The sequence below is a fragment of the Quercus lobata genome, chromosome 3 (genome assembly GCF_001633185.2).
Source record: "Quercus lobata isolate SW786 chromosome 3, ValleyOak3.0 Primary Assembly, whole genome shotgun sequence".
NCBI classification, from domain to species: Eukaryota; Viridiplantae; Streptophyta; class Magnoliopsida; order Fagales; family Fagaceae; genus Quercus; species Quercus lobata.
In genome coordinates this window covers 11180014-11194366 of record NC_044906.1, presented here as the reverse complement: position 1 = coordinate 11194366, position 14353 = coordinate 11180014, and the positions used below count along the sequence as shown (strand labels likewise).

Genomic DNA, 14353 nt, shown 5'->3' with positions numbered 1-14353 from the left:
GTTTTTCTTGAAATAACTAGTTTCCCCATAGGTTTGAGTCCAAGGACCATGCAAGACCTTGGTTCTGTCTAGTACTTAGATTTTCTTGAAGTAACTAGTTTCCCCAAAGGTTTGAGTCCGAGGACCATGCAAGACCTTGATTCAGTCTAGCACTTAGATTCTTCTTTAAAGTAACTAGTTTCCTCATAGGTTTGAGTTCGAGGACCATGCAAGACCTTGGCTCTGTCTAGCACTTAGCTTCTTTGAAGTAACTAGTTTCCCCATAGGTTTAAGTCTGAGGACCATGCAAGACCTTGGTTCTGTCTAGCACTTAGACTCTTCTTTGAAGTAACTAATTTCCCCATAGGTTTGAGTCCGAGGGCCATGCAAGATCTTAGTTCTGTCTAGCACTTAGCTTCTTTAAAGTAACTAGTTTCCCCATAGGTTTGAGTTTGAGTACCATGCAAGACCTTGGTTCTGTCTAACACTTAGCTTCTTCTTTAAAGTAACTAGTTTCCCTATAGGTTTAAGTCCGAGGACCATGCAAGACCTTGGTTTTGTCTAACACTTAGGCTCTTCTTTGAAGTAATTAGTTTCCCCATAGGTTTGAGTCTGAGGACCATGTAAGACCTTGGTTTCATTTAGCACTTAGACTCTTCTTTGAAGTAACTAGTTTCCCCATAGGTTTGAGTCCGAGGACCATGCAAGACCTTAGTTCTGTCTAGCACTTAGCTTCTTTGAAGTAACTAGTTTCCCCATAGGTTTTAGTCCGAGGACCATGCATGACCTTGGTTCTGTCTAGTACTTAGATTTTCTTGAAGTAACTAGTTTCCCCATAGGTTTGAGTCCGAGGACCATGCAAGACCTTGGTTCTGTTTAGTACTTAGGTTCTTCTTTGAATTAACTAGTTTCCTCATAGGTTTGAGTTTGAGGACCATGCAAGACCTTGGTTCTGTCTAGCACTTAGTCATTTAGAAAGTTGTCAGTGCGCGTTAATTTCCCAAAAACCGAAGGTCCGAGGACCTGACAAAGCTAAGGTTCTGTTTAACCGTTTCAAAAGATTCTGGTTTGGCCCTCGGCTTCTTTCTCCGAAGGGAATTCAGCGAACCGGACTACTAGACCCGCAAGAATTAGCCCCTTGACAAGTGCCCGGGGAGTACACCTGACGTTAGAAGCCCCTAGAACCACACTCCATTTAGCAATCTTTCCCGCATAATCAACACTTCAAAGTGTAGACCTAAGCGGAAGCTGAGTTATGACAATGATGGTGTGTTCTTGGAAATAATTGCAGAGGGGGGGGGGGGCTTCCGTGTAGCTTGCACCACCGCCAAAATGGTCCTCTTGAGGGACTCTTGTTGATAGGAGCTTGATCCCACTGTGATTAACCGTTGCATTCACCAACGCACAAGCTCTTCCCACAGATGGCGTCAATTGTAGGGTCACGTTTTTCAGCTCAGGTCCAAGATGTATGAGATCTTAGACCAGTGAACCCAGTACAATGAATTTGTAGAGAGTGGGTCAAAAAGTAGACTTTAATGTATGGACAACAGTTAACATGGTGTCCTTCATGATCAAGCAGAGATGAGCTGAGTTTACCAAAGAAGATTGGTACTCGGCACACTCTGAGGTGCTTTTTCTGGAGCCTCTAGTATGATAGGGGTTTCTGCCCCCCCTTCCTGTCTCCCTTCACCCCCTTTTTATAGTAGTTTCCTCTTTCCTGAGTTGGGTTCCCAAGATAGGTACTTGTCCCATCAGCCCTTCCCTCAAGTTGTTGGGAGTGGTTATATAGGTAGAAAAGCATGGCTATGTCAGGTTCTAGGCACTGAATGCAATAATGACAGTCTTTTTCTCAGACATTTCCCTTTTCTTTATTGTCCTTTTCTGTTTTGGTACTTTTCCTGTTCTGTGAAATGATCTGGAGTGTCACTACCAGTCGCAGGTTGCTCCTTTCGTCCTCGACAACATCTATGGCCGAGAAGGGTCCTTCCTATAGCCGAGGAGGGGTTTTTTTTGGACTGGGCCCTTGGCCCAACGTAGACATTGACGTGGGCTTCCCGGTCTTTTACCCCCCACAATATCATTTAATTAAGTGAATGTAACAATTGATTTTATTGACATTCGTAAGATCATCTTTAATTAATTTTTTACTCCTTCTATCAAGCTCTTTGTTTTCCAAGTAACAGTTACTAATTGACGTTTGATTTCTTGATTATAATTCTAATGTACTAAATATGCATTGTAACGTTTATTTTTATTTTATTTTTTTCATTCCAATCTACTACCATTAACTTAGCTATTAGTTTGTTTATGATATGTTTGGTATGATATTCTGTTGTTGTTGTTGTTGTTGTTATTATTATTATTATTATTATTGTTGTTGGGTCTTGATTTACAGTCCAAGCCCAAAACGTATGGGATATTGGCCGAATGAGCTTAATACAATAAATTTGTAGAGAGTGAGTCGAAAAACTAGGCTCTATTGAATTGAACAACAGGTAGGTATGATTTGAATGACAGTCAAATACAAATAAGAGATTTTGATCTTAATATACTTTCAGTCAGAGGAGGTCCCCCTTTGTATAAATTAACCACAAATGGATACAAAGATAATTTAGATTGCTACAGTGTTTTATCTCTATTTTTCCGATCCTTTCTCCATGGAGGGTCTTTCACATTATATATCTCCCTTTAAACCATCTTCATCCTACATTTGTTGATTTTCCGAGCCCTTACTTGAGTACTTGTCCTATCAGACACCCTCTCTGGTTTTCTGTGGGTTGTGGTAGCCAAGGTAGTACTGTTCAAAGGTCTTTTCTACATAAATGCGGTTAGAAAAGTTGTTGCAGTGCATTTAATGCGGTGGTGACAGTTTTCTTTTAGATATTTTAGGTTTCCTTCATTCTTGTATGTTCATGAGGCATGTTCTTGTCATTGGAGTTTCTTGAAGGATCACTCTAATTGCAGGAGTACATACTTGAACTGTATTCATCATATCTGAGGAGGAGTTTCTCCTCGGACCACCTTTCGTTCGTTCCCTACTTACAAGACTTTAACTAGGAACATCTAACAACTATTTGCTCCTCCTCGGACCTATCAATATCCACGGATAAAGTCCAAGACTGAATATATGGTTTTGGGCCCTTATCCCTACAATTATTATTATAAATTTAGTGTTTCTAAAATAGCATGTGTTTTGTATTCCATTCTTCTATTGATGCATTGTAGCATTTTATGGGAAGACTTTCTAAGAACAATTTTTATTTATTTGAATTTAAGAAAAATATTTTATGTTTAATTTTTTAAATAAAAAAATGATAGAAAATATAAATAATTTAATAATATGAAGGATATGGCTGAATTTAAATTTTGAAATAAATAAGATGAAAAGAAAAATAGTAAAAATGAAATGTATATCAATAAACACCAAATTATTCTGAAGAATACAAACAAAGATAACAACTTGAAACACAAAAATAAATTGTATCAACCCCTTAGAATTCTGAAGAATACAAAAATTCATTAACCTAAAGTAGAGATGCAAGAAAAAAAAAATCCACAAAAACTCAAAAAAAAAAAAAATATATATATATATATATATGTGTGTGTGTGTGTGTGTGTGTGTGAGAGAGAGAGAGAGAGAGAGAGAGAGAGAATTACGCATAGAATGGGAGAGGGAATAAAAAAAAGGCATAATAAATGTAGATAAATGGCAAGATGAATAGTGATATTAAGGTAGAAAATAGTGAAGAGATGAAAAGGTAAAAGGAATGAGAAAGGTTAGAGAAAGTGTAAAAATAAGTTGAGAATTTAATAATAAGAAGAATAGTTTAAAAAATGAAAAATATGATATTTTGATTGTAATATAATAGATTTTTTAATTCACTTTAAACATTAAAAAAATTATAGGAAAATTTCGAAAGAAAAAGGATAATAACATGGTCGCTGACATAACTACAATGGAGCATAGTAAAAATAAATACTACAATTGATTTTATTACACTATAAAGTTTTTAATGTCCTCCGTAAGGTCATCTCTATTTTATTTTATTTTTACTCCTCCTGTCACATACTCGTCGACCTCTTTATTTTCTAAATAACAGTTACAAATTGATGTTTAATTTCTTTTAATTTTCTTTCTCTCTCTACACTTTATTACCCATAAATCTCTCTATTTTTGTTTATTCGTTGGCATCCTATTGTTTTTCCAAATTTGATAATAATTCTTGTTGAAGGTCATTTTTGAGAATCCAAGTAGAAAGAAGAAAGCCCGACAACATGGGCAGCAAAGAATTGGTAAACAGATGGCAAAACCATTAGGCCCAAGCGGTAGGAATAATGGATCACAAACCCATGAAATAAACAAATGGGCCTTGAAGAGGTAAATGAGTTTAAAGGAGCTCGGAAAGAAAGAAATAGCACACCCATTGGCAGTATATGATATAGAAAAGTGAGAAAGGGCCACCGCAAGCCCAAAGTAATGCAAACAAAGAAAGTAAGAGGTTAATGGCAAGCCCATGAACCCCAAGGATGAGAATAAGATAATTGGGCCAGGGAATCCTAATGAAGTTAATAAAAGCCCATGGGAATGCAAAGTTAGTAAAAAGGCTAAAGAAGCCCAAAGAAAGCTAATGGGCTAAGGATGCCCAAGAGAAAGACAAAAGGGACACAAGAGCCTATAAGTAGGAAAACAAATGGACATGCCAAGCCACTGGGGGAAAGAGTAAATGGCTGGCCTAAAGTAGCCCAGTAGGATTGAGTCATTACAGTAGGAATGACAGAGTAATATTGCAGGAAATGAGGGTAATCAAGAAATGGGCCGAAAGAAATGTAAGGCCCAGTATCAAATAAAGCCCAGCTTCTAAGGGGAGCGGGGAATCGAAAAGCAGCTCATATAAAAGGTCAAAGAGAATGGACGACAGACTATGCAAGCAAGCCTCCAAACCACGGCAGGCGAATGACCAGCAGGTAGATTTTGGACACACATAGAAGGGAAGCACGCACAAGGCCCAGACACCACCAGCCTGTACCCAGCCAATACAGGGCATGGTGAGGTTGTGGGTCAAAGGTAAGAGGGTATGGTTTGGTGGTGGAGAGAGGGGAAAATTTTATTTTTAAGGTTCCGGCTCAGGCTCTTTTGGAGGAAGTGTCCTGCTGGGATGACTTACTACCTAAAAGAAGCAAGCTGAGTTGGAACCGCTAGGTGCATGCCATGAGGGATAGGGAGAGAGAAAGAACCCAAACCGTAGTAGGAAAGGATGCCACAGCAGAAAAACAAACAAAACACCCTTCTTTGTTTGGTGATGGGGGGTGGCACACAGACGGACCAGTGGTGATTGGCCAGTACACCCAGACCAGACAAAGGGGGTTAAGGGCTAAAACAGTAAAATCTGGTCTCGACAGGCAGTATAAAAAGAGAACCTTGCCGTGAACAAAAAACAGAGCAACAACGGGAACCACAACTAAGGAATAGGAAATTCGAAAAGATATACTAGGAAATAGAAAATAAACGAGTGTGAGGGAAAGAAAGAAAAGAAAACAACCAAAAAGAAAATAGATGGAGAGTTAGAACGACAGGCATGCACCAATAGATTGATTCCCTCTCTCTCTCACAAAGTCCTGCTCTCTGTCAAAATCGAAAGGAGTTATTTGTGCATCAACCATTCAAGTCTGTTTCCCTCAAGGTAGTTAATTTCCACGGCAGGACTTTCCTAGGAGATTAATTGCGTTGAGAAGAAATGTTCTTTCCTCTATGGTTTTAGTCCTGCAGACCAGATTTAATCGGGCATCTTTATCTTTTGATTCACCCATATATATATTACCATTTGTTCCCTTTGTTCTTTTCTAAAAGTAACTATTATTACTGTGATTATGCTTCTTGAATACGGATCATTTGGTCATTTTTCTATTAAGTAGCCAGGATATTTTTATTTTGTTATTATTATGTCTGTCTGCCACAACTTATCTGAAATAGCTCTGATTGCCGCTAGCATGTTCCTGGCAAACAAGACATAGTTTGCGCGCAAGCCGGACCAAATTGAGTTGCAATTGGACCGGTCCCAACTTCGTATCCAGAAAACTTGGGCCTAGTGCAGCAGGAAGCAGCCCAACACTATTAGCAAAACCCACCACCTTACAATTCTAATGTACTAAATATGCATTGTAATGTTTATTTATTTATTTATTTTTTCATTCCATTTGGCTGCCATTAAATTAGTATAGCCATCACCATTAGTTTTTTCATGTTATGTTTGGTTTGATATTCTATTATTATTATTATTTTAATTTAGCGTTTCTAAATTGGTATTAGTTTTGTATTTCATTTTTCCATTGTAAGATTTCATGGGAAGACTTTATAAGAACAATTTTTATTTATTTGAATTTAAGTAAAATATTATGTGTATAATTTTTTTTTTAAATGAGACAAAATATAAATAATTTAATGATATGGATTATGGAGGATGTTGCTGAATTTAAATGTTGAATAAAATAAAATTAAAGAGATAATGACTCTTTATCTCCACTATCTCTCTCTCCTAGTTTGATTGTACTGGGTTTTAAACTTTCAATTTGGATAATAATTTGTTGCTCATGATATGAATGGATTCACTATAATCTATGAATTAAAAAATTATACCAAGAAAATCACATGGCAATATCAACAAAAGAATTGTCGTGTAATACCGTGTTAGGAATATCTGTGGTTGCATTCTATTGGAAGCCAGAGATGAAATGGAGTATTCAATAATACATAATAAGCAGCCAAAATGGCCAAATACCATCTATTTTTGAAATTTTTAGCAACAGAACACTGTTTCAGAAATTATTGGGGATCTACCACTTTTTCTGATACTCGAGCTTGGTGAGCTCGAGTACCATATTTTTTAATCCACTGTGGCACGATGACATGGAAATCTGGAATTAAAATATTCCGCTTGGTACTCGAGCACCTGAAGCTCGAGTACTGGTTGAACAGTACTCGAGTCCTACATACTCGAGTACCATCTGTTCATTTGTGCACCACTTACTGACAGGTGTAGTACATGCACGACAAGTTTTGCATTTACCAAAATCCTGACAGGTGTAGTGCATGTACTACACCAGGTTGTGTAGTACTACATCAGGTTTAAGAGAAGCCCATGCGAACTGATATTATGTTGTTGGTATAAAAAACAAACAAACAACAAGACAAACAAACAACCTTTCAATCTAATCAATTCTTTTTTTCAAACAATTATGTTTTATTTTTATTTGCCTCTTCATTTTTTTTTTTTTTAAAGAATAGGTATTACAAGAGAGAATATGGGATCCACGAATGTAAAATATTTATTTTGTGATAAGATTTTTTTTTTTAAATTAAATTTAGGGCAAAGATGAAAAAAAAAATGGTAGAATAGAAAATAATGAGAAAAATAAAAAAGTGAAAAAATAGAAAATGTTTTAGTTTTCTTTGTGTGTATTTAGTTGATGGTAGAAAAATAGAGAGATTAAAAACTCTTTTTTTAGTAAACTATAATATTTATCAAAACACACAAAAATAATAATATTTATGTTTTAAACCGGATTTATAATAGTGACTTATTAGACATCAATAAAAAAAAGTTAAAAAAAAAGTATTAAACTTTTTTTTAATCACCACGAATACCTTTGAAAAGTCCACGTATTTCTCAAAGTTTAATATCAATCCATATCAATTTTATTTGTGTTTTGGTGCATATGTAATTTCCGCTTTCAGCTTTCAGGTTTCTTGTGATTGCGTAGTGTTTTGGTACATATGGTTGTGCAATAAATGTTTTGCATGTATAATATCAGGTTTTGCTACACAAGTGGGTGTGCAATAAATGAACTACACCTGTTAGTAAGTGGTAAATGCAAAACCTGATGCAAAACCAGGTGTAACCTGATGTAGTACTACACAACCTGGTGTAGTACATGCACTACACCTGTCAGTAAGGGGTGTGCAATAAATGAACAGATGGTACTCGAGTATGTAGGACTCGAGTACTGTTCCAGTACTCGAGCTTTAGGTGCTCGAGTACCAAGCGGAATATTTTATTTCCAGCTTTCCATGTCATCGTGCCACGGTGGATTAAAAAATATGGTACTCGAGCTCACTAAGCTCGAGTACTAGAAAAAGTGGAGATCTCCAATAATTTCCGAAACAGTGTTCTGTTGCTAAAAATTTCAAAAATAGATGGTATATGGCCATTTTGGCCCATAATAAGCTGTGGTTTCCAAGTGAAGAAGTTTGGGGTCAACCTGATTTATGACAATGATGAAAAGAATTACTTATCCTGTTTTGAACCAATAATTGAAAATGCATGTCTTCCTTGCAATGATGATTATATACTATTTTTATATTACAATAAGATAATATTTTACAATCAAATAAGAATTAAAAAAGATAACAACAGAAAACACAAAACTAAATCATATAAATTCAAAGTAGGATTGTAAAGAATACAAAAGTTCAAAATTAAAAAATACACCAAAAATTGAGAGAGAGAACTTTTTGTGTGTGGAAATACAGAAAATTATGCATGGAATGATTGAAAGAACAACAAATTTATAGCAAGAGATTAAGAATAAGAAGAGTCAAAAATAAAAGAAGATAAAGGAGTAGGGGAATAGTGATATTAAGTTAGAGAGTAGTGGTATATCAAAAAAGTTAGAGAGTAGTGGGGATATGAAAAATTAAAATGGAATGAGAAAAGTTGAAGAAAGTATAATAATAAATAAGAATAATTAAAAATAAGATTAATATGATATTTTGATTTTAATATAATGGAGTTATTAATTCACTTTAAATGTTAAACAATTATAGGAAAAACTGAAAAGAAAAAAGATGATAATATGGCTGTTAATGTGGCTCAAGGGGAACCTAGTAACATTAAATTCTATACTTCCGCTTTTAGTAATAAAAATATATAGATATAGATATAGATATATAGAATATAGATATTGATTTTCGATTTTCAGAGAAGAGCTGGGCTTTGAACGGTGTAATAAATAAGTGAATGGGGTTGGGCCTGATGAGTGTTCTGGTTTAGCGGCAAATGACTTAGAAAACAGGCTGACGCTTTTCTCATTTTTGTACTCTTTCCCTGTTCGCTGTTCGCGTGCTATTGCCTAATGCCTATGCCTTTGCAGCTCTTTGGGTCTCATTCTTCATTCATTATTCTCTCTGGGTAAGCTTTCTATCTCTCTCTCTCTCTCTCTCTCTCTCTTTCACTTTGTTTTGCCATTAGGTTTTTATCTTATTATAGATTCAATAACCTAATCTCATTTCCTTGGAATTTTATATTTTTTAATGTAACTCTTTTGGTTGAGTTGCCAATGCACACCACCTGTTCGACTCAATGCCTCACCGATACCTGGGCTAATGGGAACTCCATTTTTTTATTTTTTTTTTTTCTGGGTACCTTCCAAAACTCTCTGTTACACTAAGAACAAACACTCTTTATTGCGTTTCACAGCAATAAAGAATGTGAGGTGAGAACCTGGATAGCAAAAACACAATTTTTTCTAGACAGTAATGTTAATAGGCTTAATACTTCAAGTTCATTTGCATTAGTTGAAATGTACACTCGCATTTGTGTGTGTTTGTATGCTTCAAAGAACTGACCTTTTTATTGTTTAGGCCCTTAAAAAACTCAGCCCCAAAATGGAGGTTGAGCTACTCAATATAGGTCTAAAAGTGGAACTTCAAGTAGTCCACAAGGTGAAACCAAACAATCAGAGACACATTCATAGCTATAATTTTTTAGTTATAAAAAAAAAAAAAAACCAGCTTCATAAGTTCAGAATCAAGAACCCAATCACAGTAACACTAATTTCTCTGTTTCTTTTGTGTGAAGCTGCATGAATCCTTTTTCCTTTCTAGTCAATGAGTTAGGATCATTGGGAAGCAAAATATCAATATGATAACAAGTCTTTTGAACAATTATATTTTAAGAAGAATAAAGAAAAGACATTACATTTTCTCCTTCACAACTTAGTGAAGTGCAGTTCCTACATTCCACCAATTCATGGATGTGATTTATTTTAATATAATTCTTTTTAATGGGTTTTTTTATTATATATTTACGAACATACTGTAAGAAGGATTTATACTATTTCTCTCTTTCATGGTTAGGTTTATGCTTTTGGGAGGAAGTGTTTGAGCCTATTATAGTACTATGTGTATGCCTTCTCTTTGATTGGGGAAAATGTATGCCCCTTGGGCGTTCAAGGTGCAGTAGTGGTCTTCCTCGGAAAACAAAAGAGTGAAGCATGATAACCACTTCAAGGCACCTCAAGCACTACATTTTCCTATGCAACCCAACAAAATCTTCTTTGCCGATTCCCCAGTTTTCCATCATTCAAAGCAGGCTTCACATTTACTATGTAAGTGAATGAAACTATCAAGTTCCCATTCTCGAATTTGCTTTACATGGTTTTGATTTTTCTATGGTGTGGGACCATTAGGGTGAAATTAATGTACGTAAAATTCTACTGGTGCAAATAAAATGCAAGTGTGTTTTGGATCGTTTGGGATATGTCATTGCTCATAACATTCAAACTAAGACTGTATTCATTGGTTTTAGTTAGAGTTCATTCTCATTTTAAAGTATGAAAGAAACCCACAAAGAAAGTGTAGAATTTGATTCAATGAGAAACATACCTATATCTGAAAAGTAAAGAACAGTTTTAAGAATTTAATAAAGTGATACATGAAAATATATTGACATAAAAAAATGCATAGTAGAAGTGTTATATCATTTTGAAGAATATTATAAACAAAAATTATAGTGGAATTAGAAAATGTTATGTTACTAGTTAGGTGTATACAAAGCCAAGGATCTAAACTCTTAAGATAGATATGTTATAGAGAAATGACAAACAGAAAGAACTGTCTGCAAATATTGAAATCAACTCCAAAACTATTATGTCTATTTATAGATGCTCAATGTCCCATTGGCCTTTTACAACTGCAACTTTTAACGGCCATTGGAAGCTCTGTTACATGCAAATCTGTATCTTGCCGTATATCCAATATTTTAGCAAAAAATATTTATGCTCAAGTAATCCTTCTTTTTTCTTTTTTTCTTCTTTTTTTATTTTATTTTATTTATATATATATTTTAAATTTTTGTTTCCCTCTTTTGTAATAGTTTACTCTGCTTCTAATACAGAACTGTATCGCATCCATCACAGTAGGTTTCCCTTTGCCATTCTTCACCATTATAAGGAATTTCATAGGCAAGTGTCAGTTTCCTGCAACACAGGCCTCTCCTAATAAAGAGGAAGTGACAGATGAAGTCTTTAATCAAATTCTTACTTCTGTAGAAAATGCTTCAAGGCCCAATACGAAAATTTGTACTGCTTATGTTGACAAGTTTTGTAGAGCTGGAAATCTTTCTGCTGCTGCTAGATTACTTCAATCATTACATCATAAACACATCTTCCTTAACCCTAAAGCATATAATCTCTTATTGAGGGCAGCAAGTGAAAAGCATGACATTGACCTTTTGTGTCAAGTTTTCAAAGATTTATTAATATCTAATGGAGTCTTGAGTTCGACGTGTTATGCTGATGTTGCCAAGGCTTTTACAAAAACAAATGATGGTGTACAGCTACTCAGATTCGTCAAAAAAGTGTCAGCATTGACCTCTCCTAGCGCAACAGTTGTAAACAGAATCATCTTTGCCTTTGCCAAATGTGGGCAGGTTGATAAGGCCCTTTTGATATATGATCAGTTTAAGAGTCTAAGTTGTAAACCCGATTTATTCACATATAATACCATTTTGGATATCTTGGGTCGTGCTGGACGCACAGATGAAATGCTTCACGAATTTGCCTCCATGAAAGAAGCTGGTATTGCCCCAGACATTGTTTCTTATAATACATTATTAAATAACTTGAAGAAGGTAGGGAGACTAGATTTATGCCTAGTATATTTCAGAGAAATGGGTGAGAATGGGATTGAACCAGATTTGCTTACTTATACTGCATTGATTGAGAGCTTTGGTAGATCAGGTAACATTGAGGAATCTATAAGACTCTTCAATGAGATGAAGATGAGGCAGATCCGTCCTTCAATCTATATTTATCGATCACTAGTCAGTCAGTTAAAGAAGATGGGGAAGGTGGATTTGGCATTGAAATATTTGGAGGAATTGAATTCAAGTCATTCAGATCTTGCTGGTCCAAATGATTTCAAAAGAAAAAAAAGGTAGTTGGACACTCAAAGGGCTTCAAGGTCTCTGTGTTCATTGTTTGGTTTTGCTGAGACATGTTGTGGAGGATTCTTGTGTTGCAGTTGATATTGGTATGTAATACTGCTCTCTCTGTTTCTTTTCAAAATGGTGCTAAGTTGGTCCTTTAACCAATTATGCTTTTCATTTCTCTTGGGTTTGTTCCAAGACCTGGAACCCCAAACTTAGATGCTTAGGCATTTCTCTGTTCTGAGTACATTTGAATCATTCTCATTAGCACCATCTTAATGATGAAATACATGTGAACAGACCAAGAGCCTTGTTGCTCAATTGGCACTTCTTGGTGTTTCCAACGGAGACGTCTAGGGTCAAATCTCCTTTGCCCCAACTATTAATTTTTTTTTCTTTAAAAAATAAAAATTGACGAAATACATGTGAATAGTTCAACTGTAAAATAGGCACTTATCATTCAGAGTGGACTTGTTTAAATGAAATGCAAAATAAGGTGATTAAAAGTTTAACAAATAACACTATATTAATGATTCAGTATTTCCCTGTTGTGATAGGCACCCTGAAAAATGTTTAGAGATGCACATGTGCAGCTTGCTTGTTCATCTGACTAGCTTGTGTGGAACTTTTGTGTAAACTGAGGTTGCTAATTTGAAGTCTTGTTGCAACTTCTTGGCATGCTGCTAAATGTTTGATAGCATCTGGAGAGGATTAGTTACCACCTTTGATTCAAGGTTTAAGGGCAGAGCATGTGCTGTATGAGGATCTGGTTACAAAGTTATTGCCTTTGCAAAGACTTTCTCAGATGAACAGTTGTGGATGAAATCATTTTCAAGGTTTTGAAGCTAGGTGCTCATTGAATAAATGGCCATTTAACAGGTAATTGGCCACTAGTGTGTTGGCTTGGTGGTCATTGTCATCAGAGTGGGTTCTGTGCTACAACTTGTACCATCTAAACTAAGAAAGCTGTAGCAGGCAACACTTAAAGCTGTAGTGACTGTTCCAACTGTTGGTCTGATAGCCTTGTTCAAGTATCTGATGAACTTTGAGTTTGAGCCATGACGAAGTGTATAATGGGTAGCATCTAGATTGGCTTGTTCAATTGAAAACCTAGTGTAATGCTATAACTTCCCTTTCTTTGTGTTATAGAATTTCCTCAAGCTATTATACTGGTTGTTGTAGGCCTTATAAAAGGCTTGTAAGTCACCGACATGGAGATATGGAACTTCAGGCTCCCACTACCTAGCTATTGACTTCCATGTGAATTGTAATAGGCCTCATAACTGCCTTTGTTACAAGAGAGTGATCCTAGAAGACGTAAGTTCTATTTTATTCTCTTGGTTATTCAATTAAATTTCACTGGTTATTGAAAGTGTTACTTTTTATTGTGTAGTATCGGTTTGAATTTGTAATGCTAAAGCAAAGTTGGGCCTGAAAAGAATCAATCCATAGTGGGACAAGTCTAGTGCAAGAGGCATGTTAGAAAATGTTAGATATTAGGGCCGAATCCATTTGAGCCCAATACCTGTTGTACAGACTACAGATCATTGCATTTCTGTCTATTTTACAATAAAAATCAACTTTTTTTTTTTTTTACACAACTTTTTTTCCAAAACACTTTATCTATTCTATATTTCAATTAAATATTCATTCTTTATTCATTTTTTATTGTTTTCTCTAATGGTCAGTGTGCTAAAGTGATGTGTGAGTTAATATAAAAATATATAGGATAACAATTAAATAATAGAATAGAAAGTTACATAAGAGCATTTATATCAGTTCGTGTATAATAAAAAAAATGTAGAATTTACATAGTTTTGCCTAAAAATAACTCATATTAGTCTATTTATAATTGTGTAAATTTTCAAGTTTGCTACAGTAATCATGTAAAAATTTTCACTGACACTATTCACTTTCTGCATAATATTCAGTATTTTCTGTCTTCTAACAAGCTAGGCAAACCTATTCCTTGGGGATGTGCGTCTTGTTCAACTTTGGTCTCTGTTTAAGAAAACATCCTAGAAACATATACGGTATACAAAGTATTAGCAAATTAAGAAACATGAAACTAACTAGCTAGTGCCTATAAAGTAGAGTCACAATTTGGTGGTCCTCTGGCTCTGTTATTTGAAAGTGACTTTACTTGGAACCTCTTAGTGGTGTAAAAAGGA

The 14353-nt window shown here is 35.2% G+C and overlaps 1 protein-coding gene across 3 annotated transcripts; it reads left to right on the top strand.

The window, feature by feature from the left end:
- Nucleotides 1–8971: 8971 nt before the first annotated feature.
- On the top strand, nucleotides 8972–13554 carry LOC115981954 (pentatricopeptide repeat-containing protein At1g11900). Of its 3 annotated transcripts, none has more exons than XM_031104402.1 (4): nucleotides 8972–9164; nucleotides 10112–10362; nucleotides 11173–12286; nucleotides 12740–13554. In XM_031104402.1, the coding sequence occupies exons 2-3, from the start codon at nucleotides 10290–10292 to the stop codon at nucleotides 12192–12194; spliced, it is 1095 nt and encodes a 364-aa protein (XP_030960262.1). In that variant the 5' UTR covers nucleotides 8972–9164; nucleotides 10112–10289; the 3' UTR covers nucleotides 12195–12286; nucleotides 12740–13554. The 3 variants fall into 3 exon arrangements, with proteins under 3 accessions (XP_030960262.1, XP_030960261.1, XP_030960260.1); XM_031104401.1 differs by having other exon boundaries at nucleotides 8974–9164; nucleotides 11151–12286; nucleotides 12881–13554; XM_031104400.1 differs by having other exon boundaries at nucleotides 8974–9164; nucleotides 11151–12286.
- The last annotated feature ends 799 nt before the right edge of the window (nucleotides 13555–14353 follow it).

Bases quoted from the DNA above. Each gene is read 5' to 3' on its own strand.
- LOC115981954 (XM_031104401.1), top strand. From the start codon at position 10,249: ATGATAACCACTTCAAGGCACCTCAAGCACTACATTTTCCTATGCAAC. The intron at 10,363-11,150 runs GTAAGTGAATGA...CTTCTAATACAG, and splicing joins GCAGGCTTCACATTTACTAT to AACTGTATCGCATCCATCAC.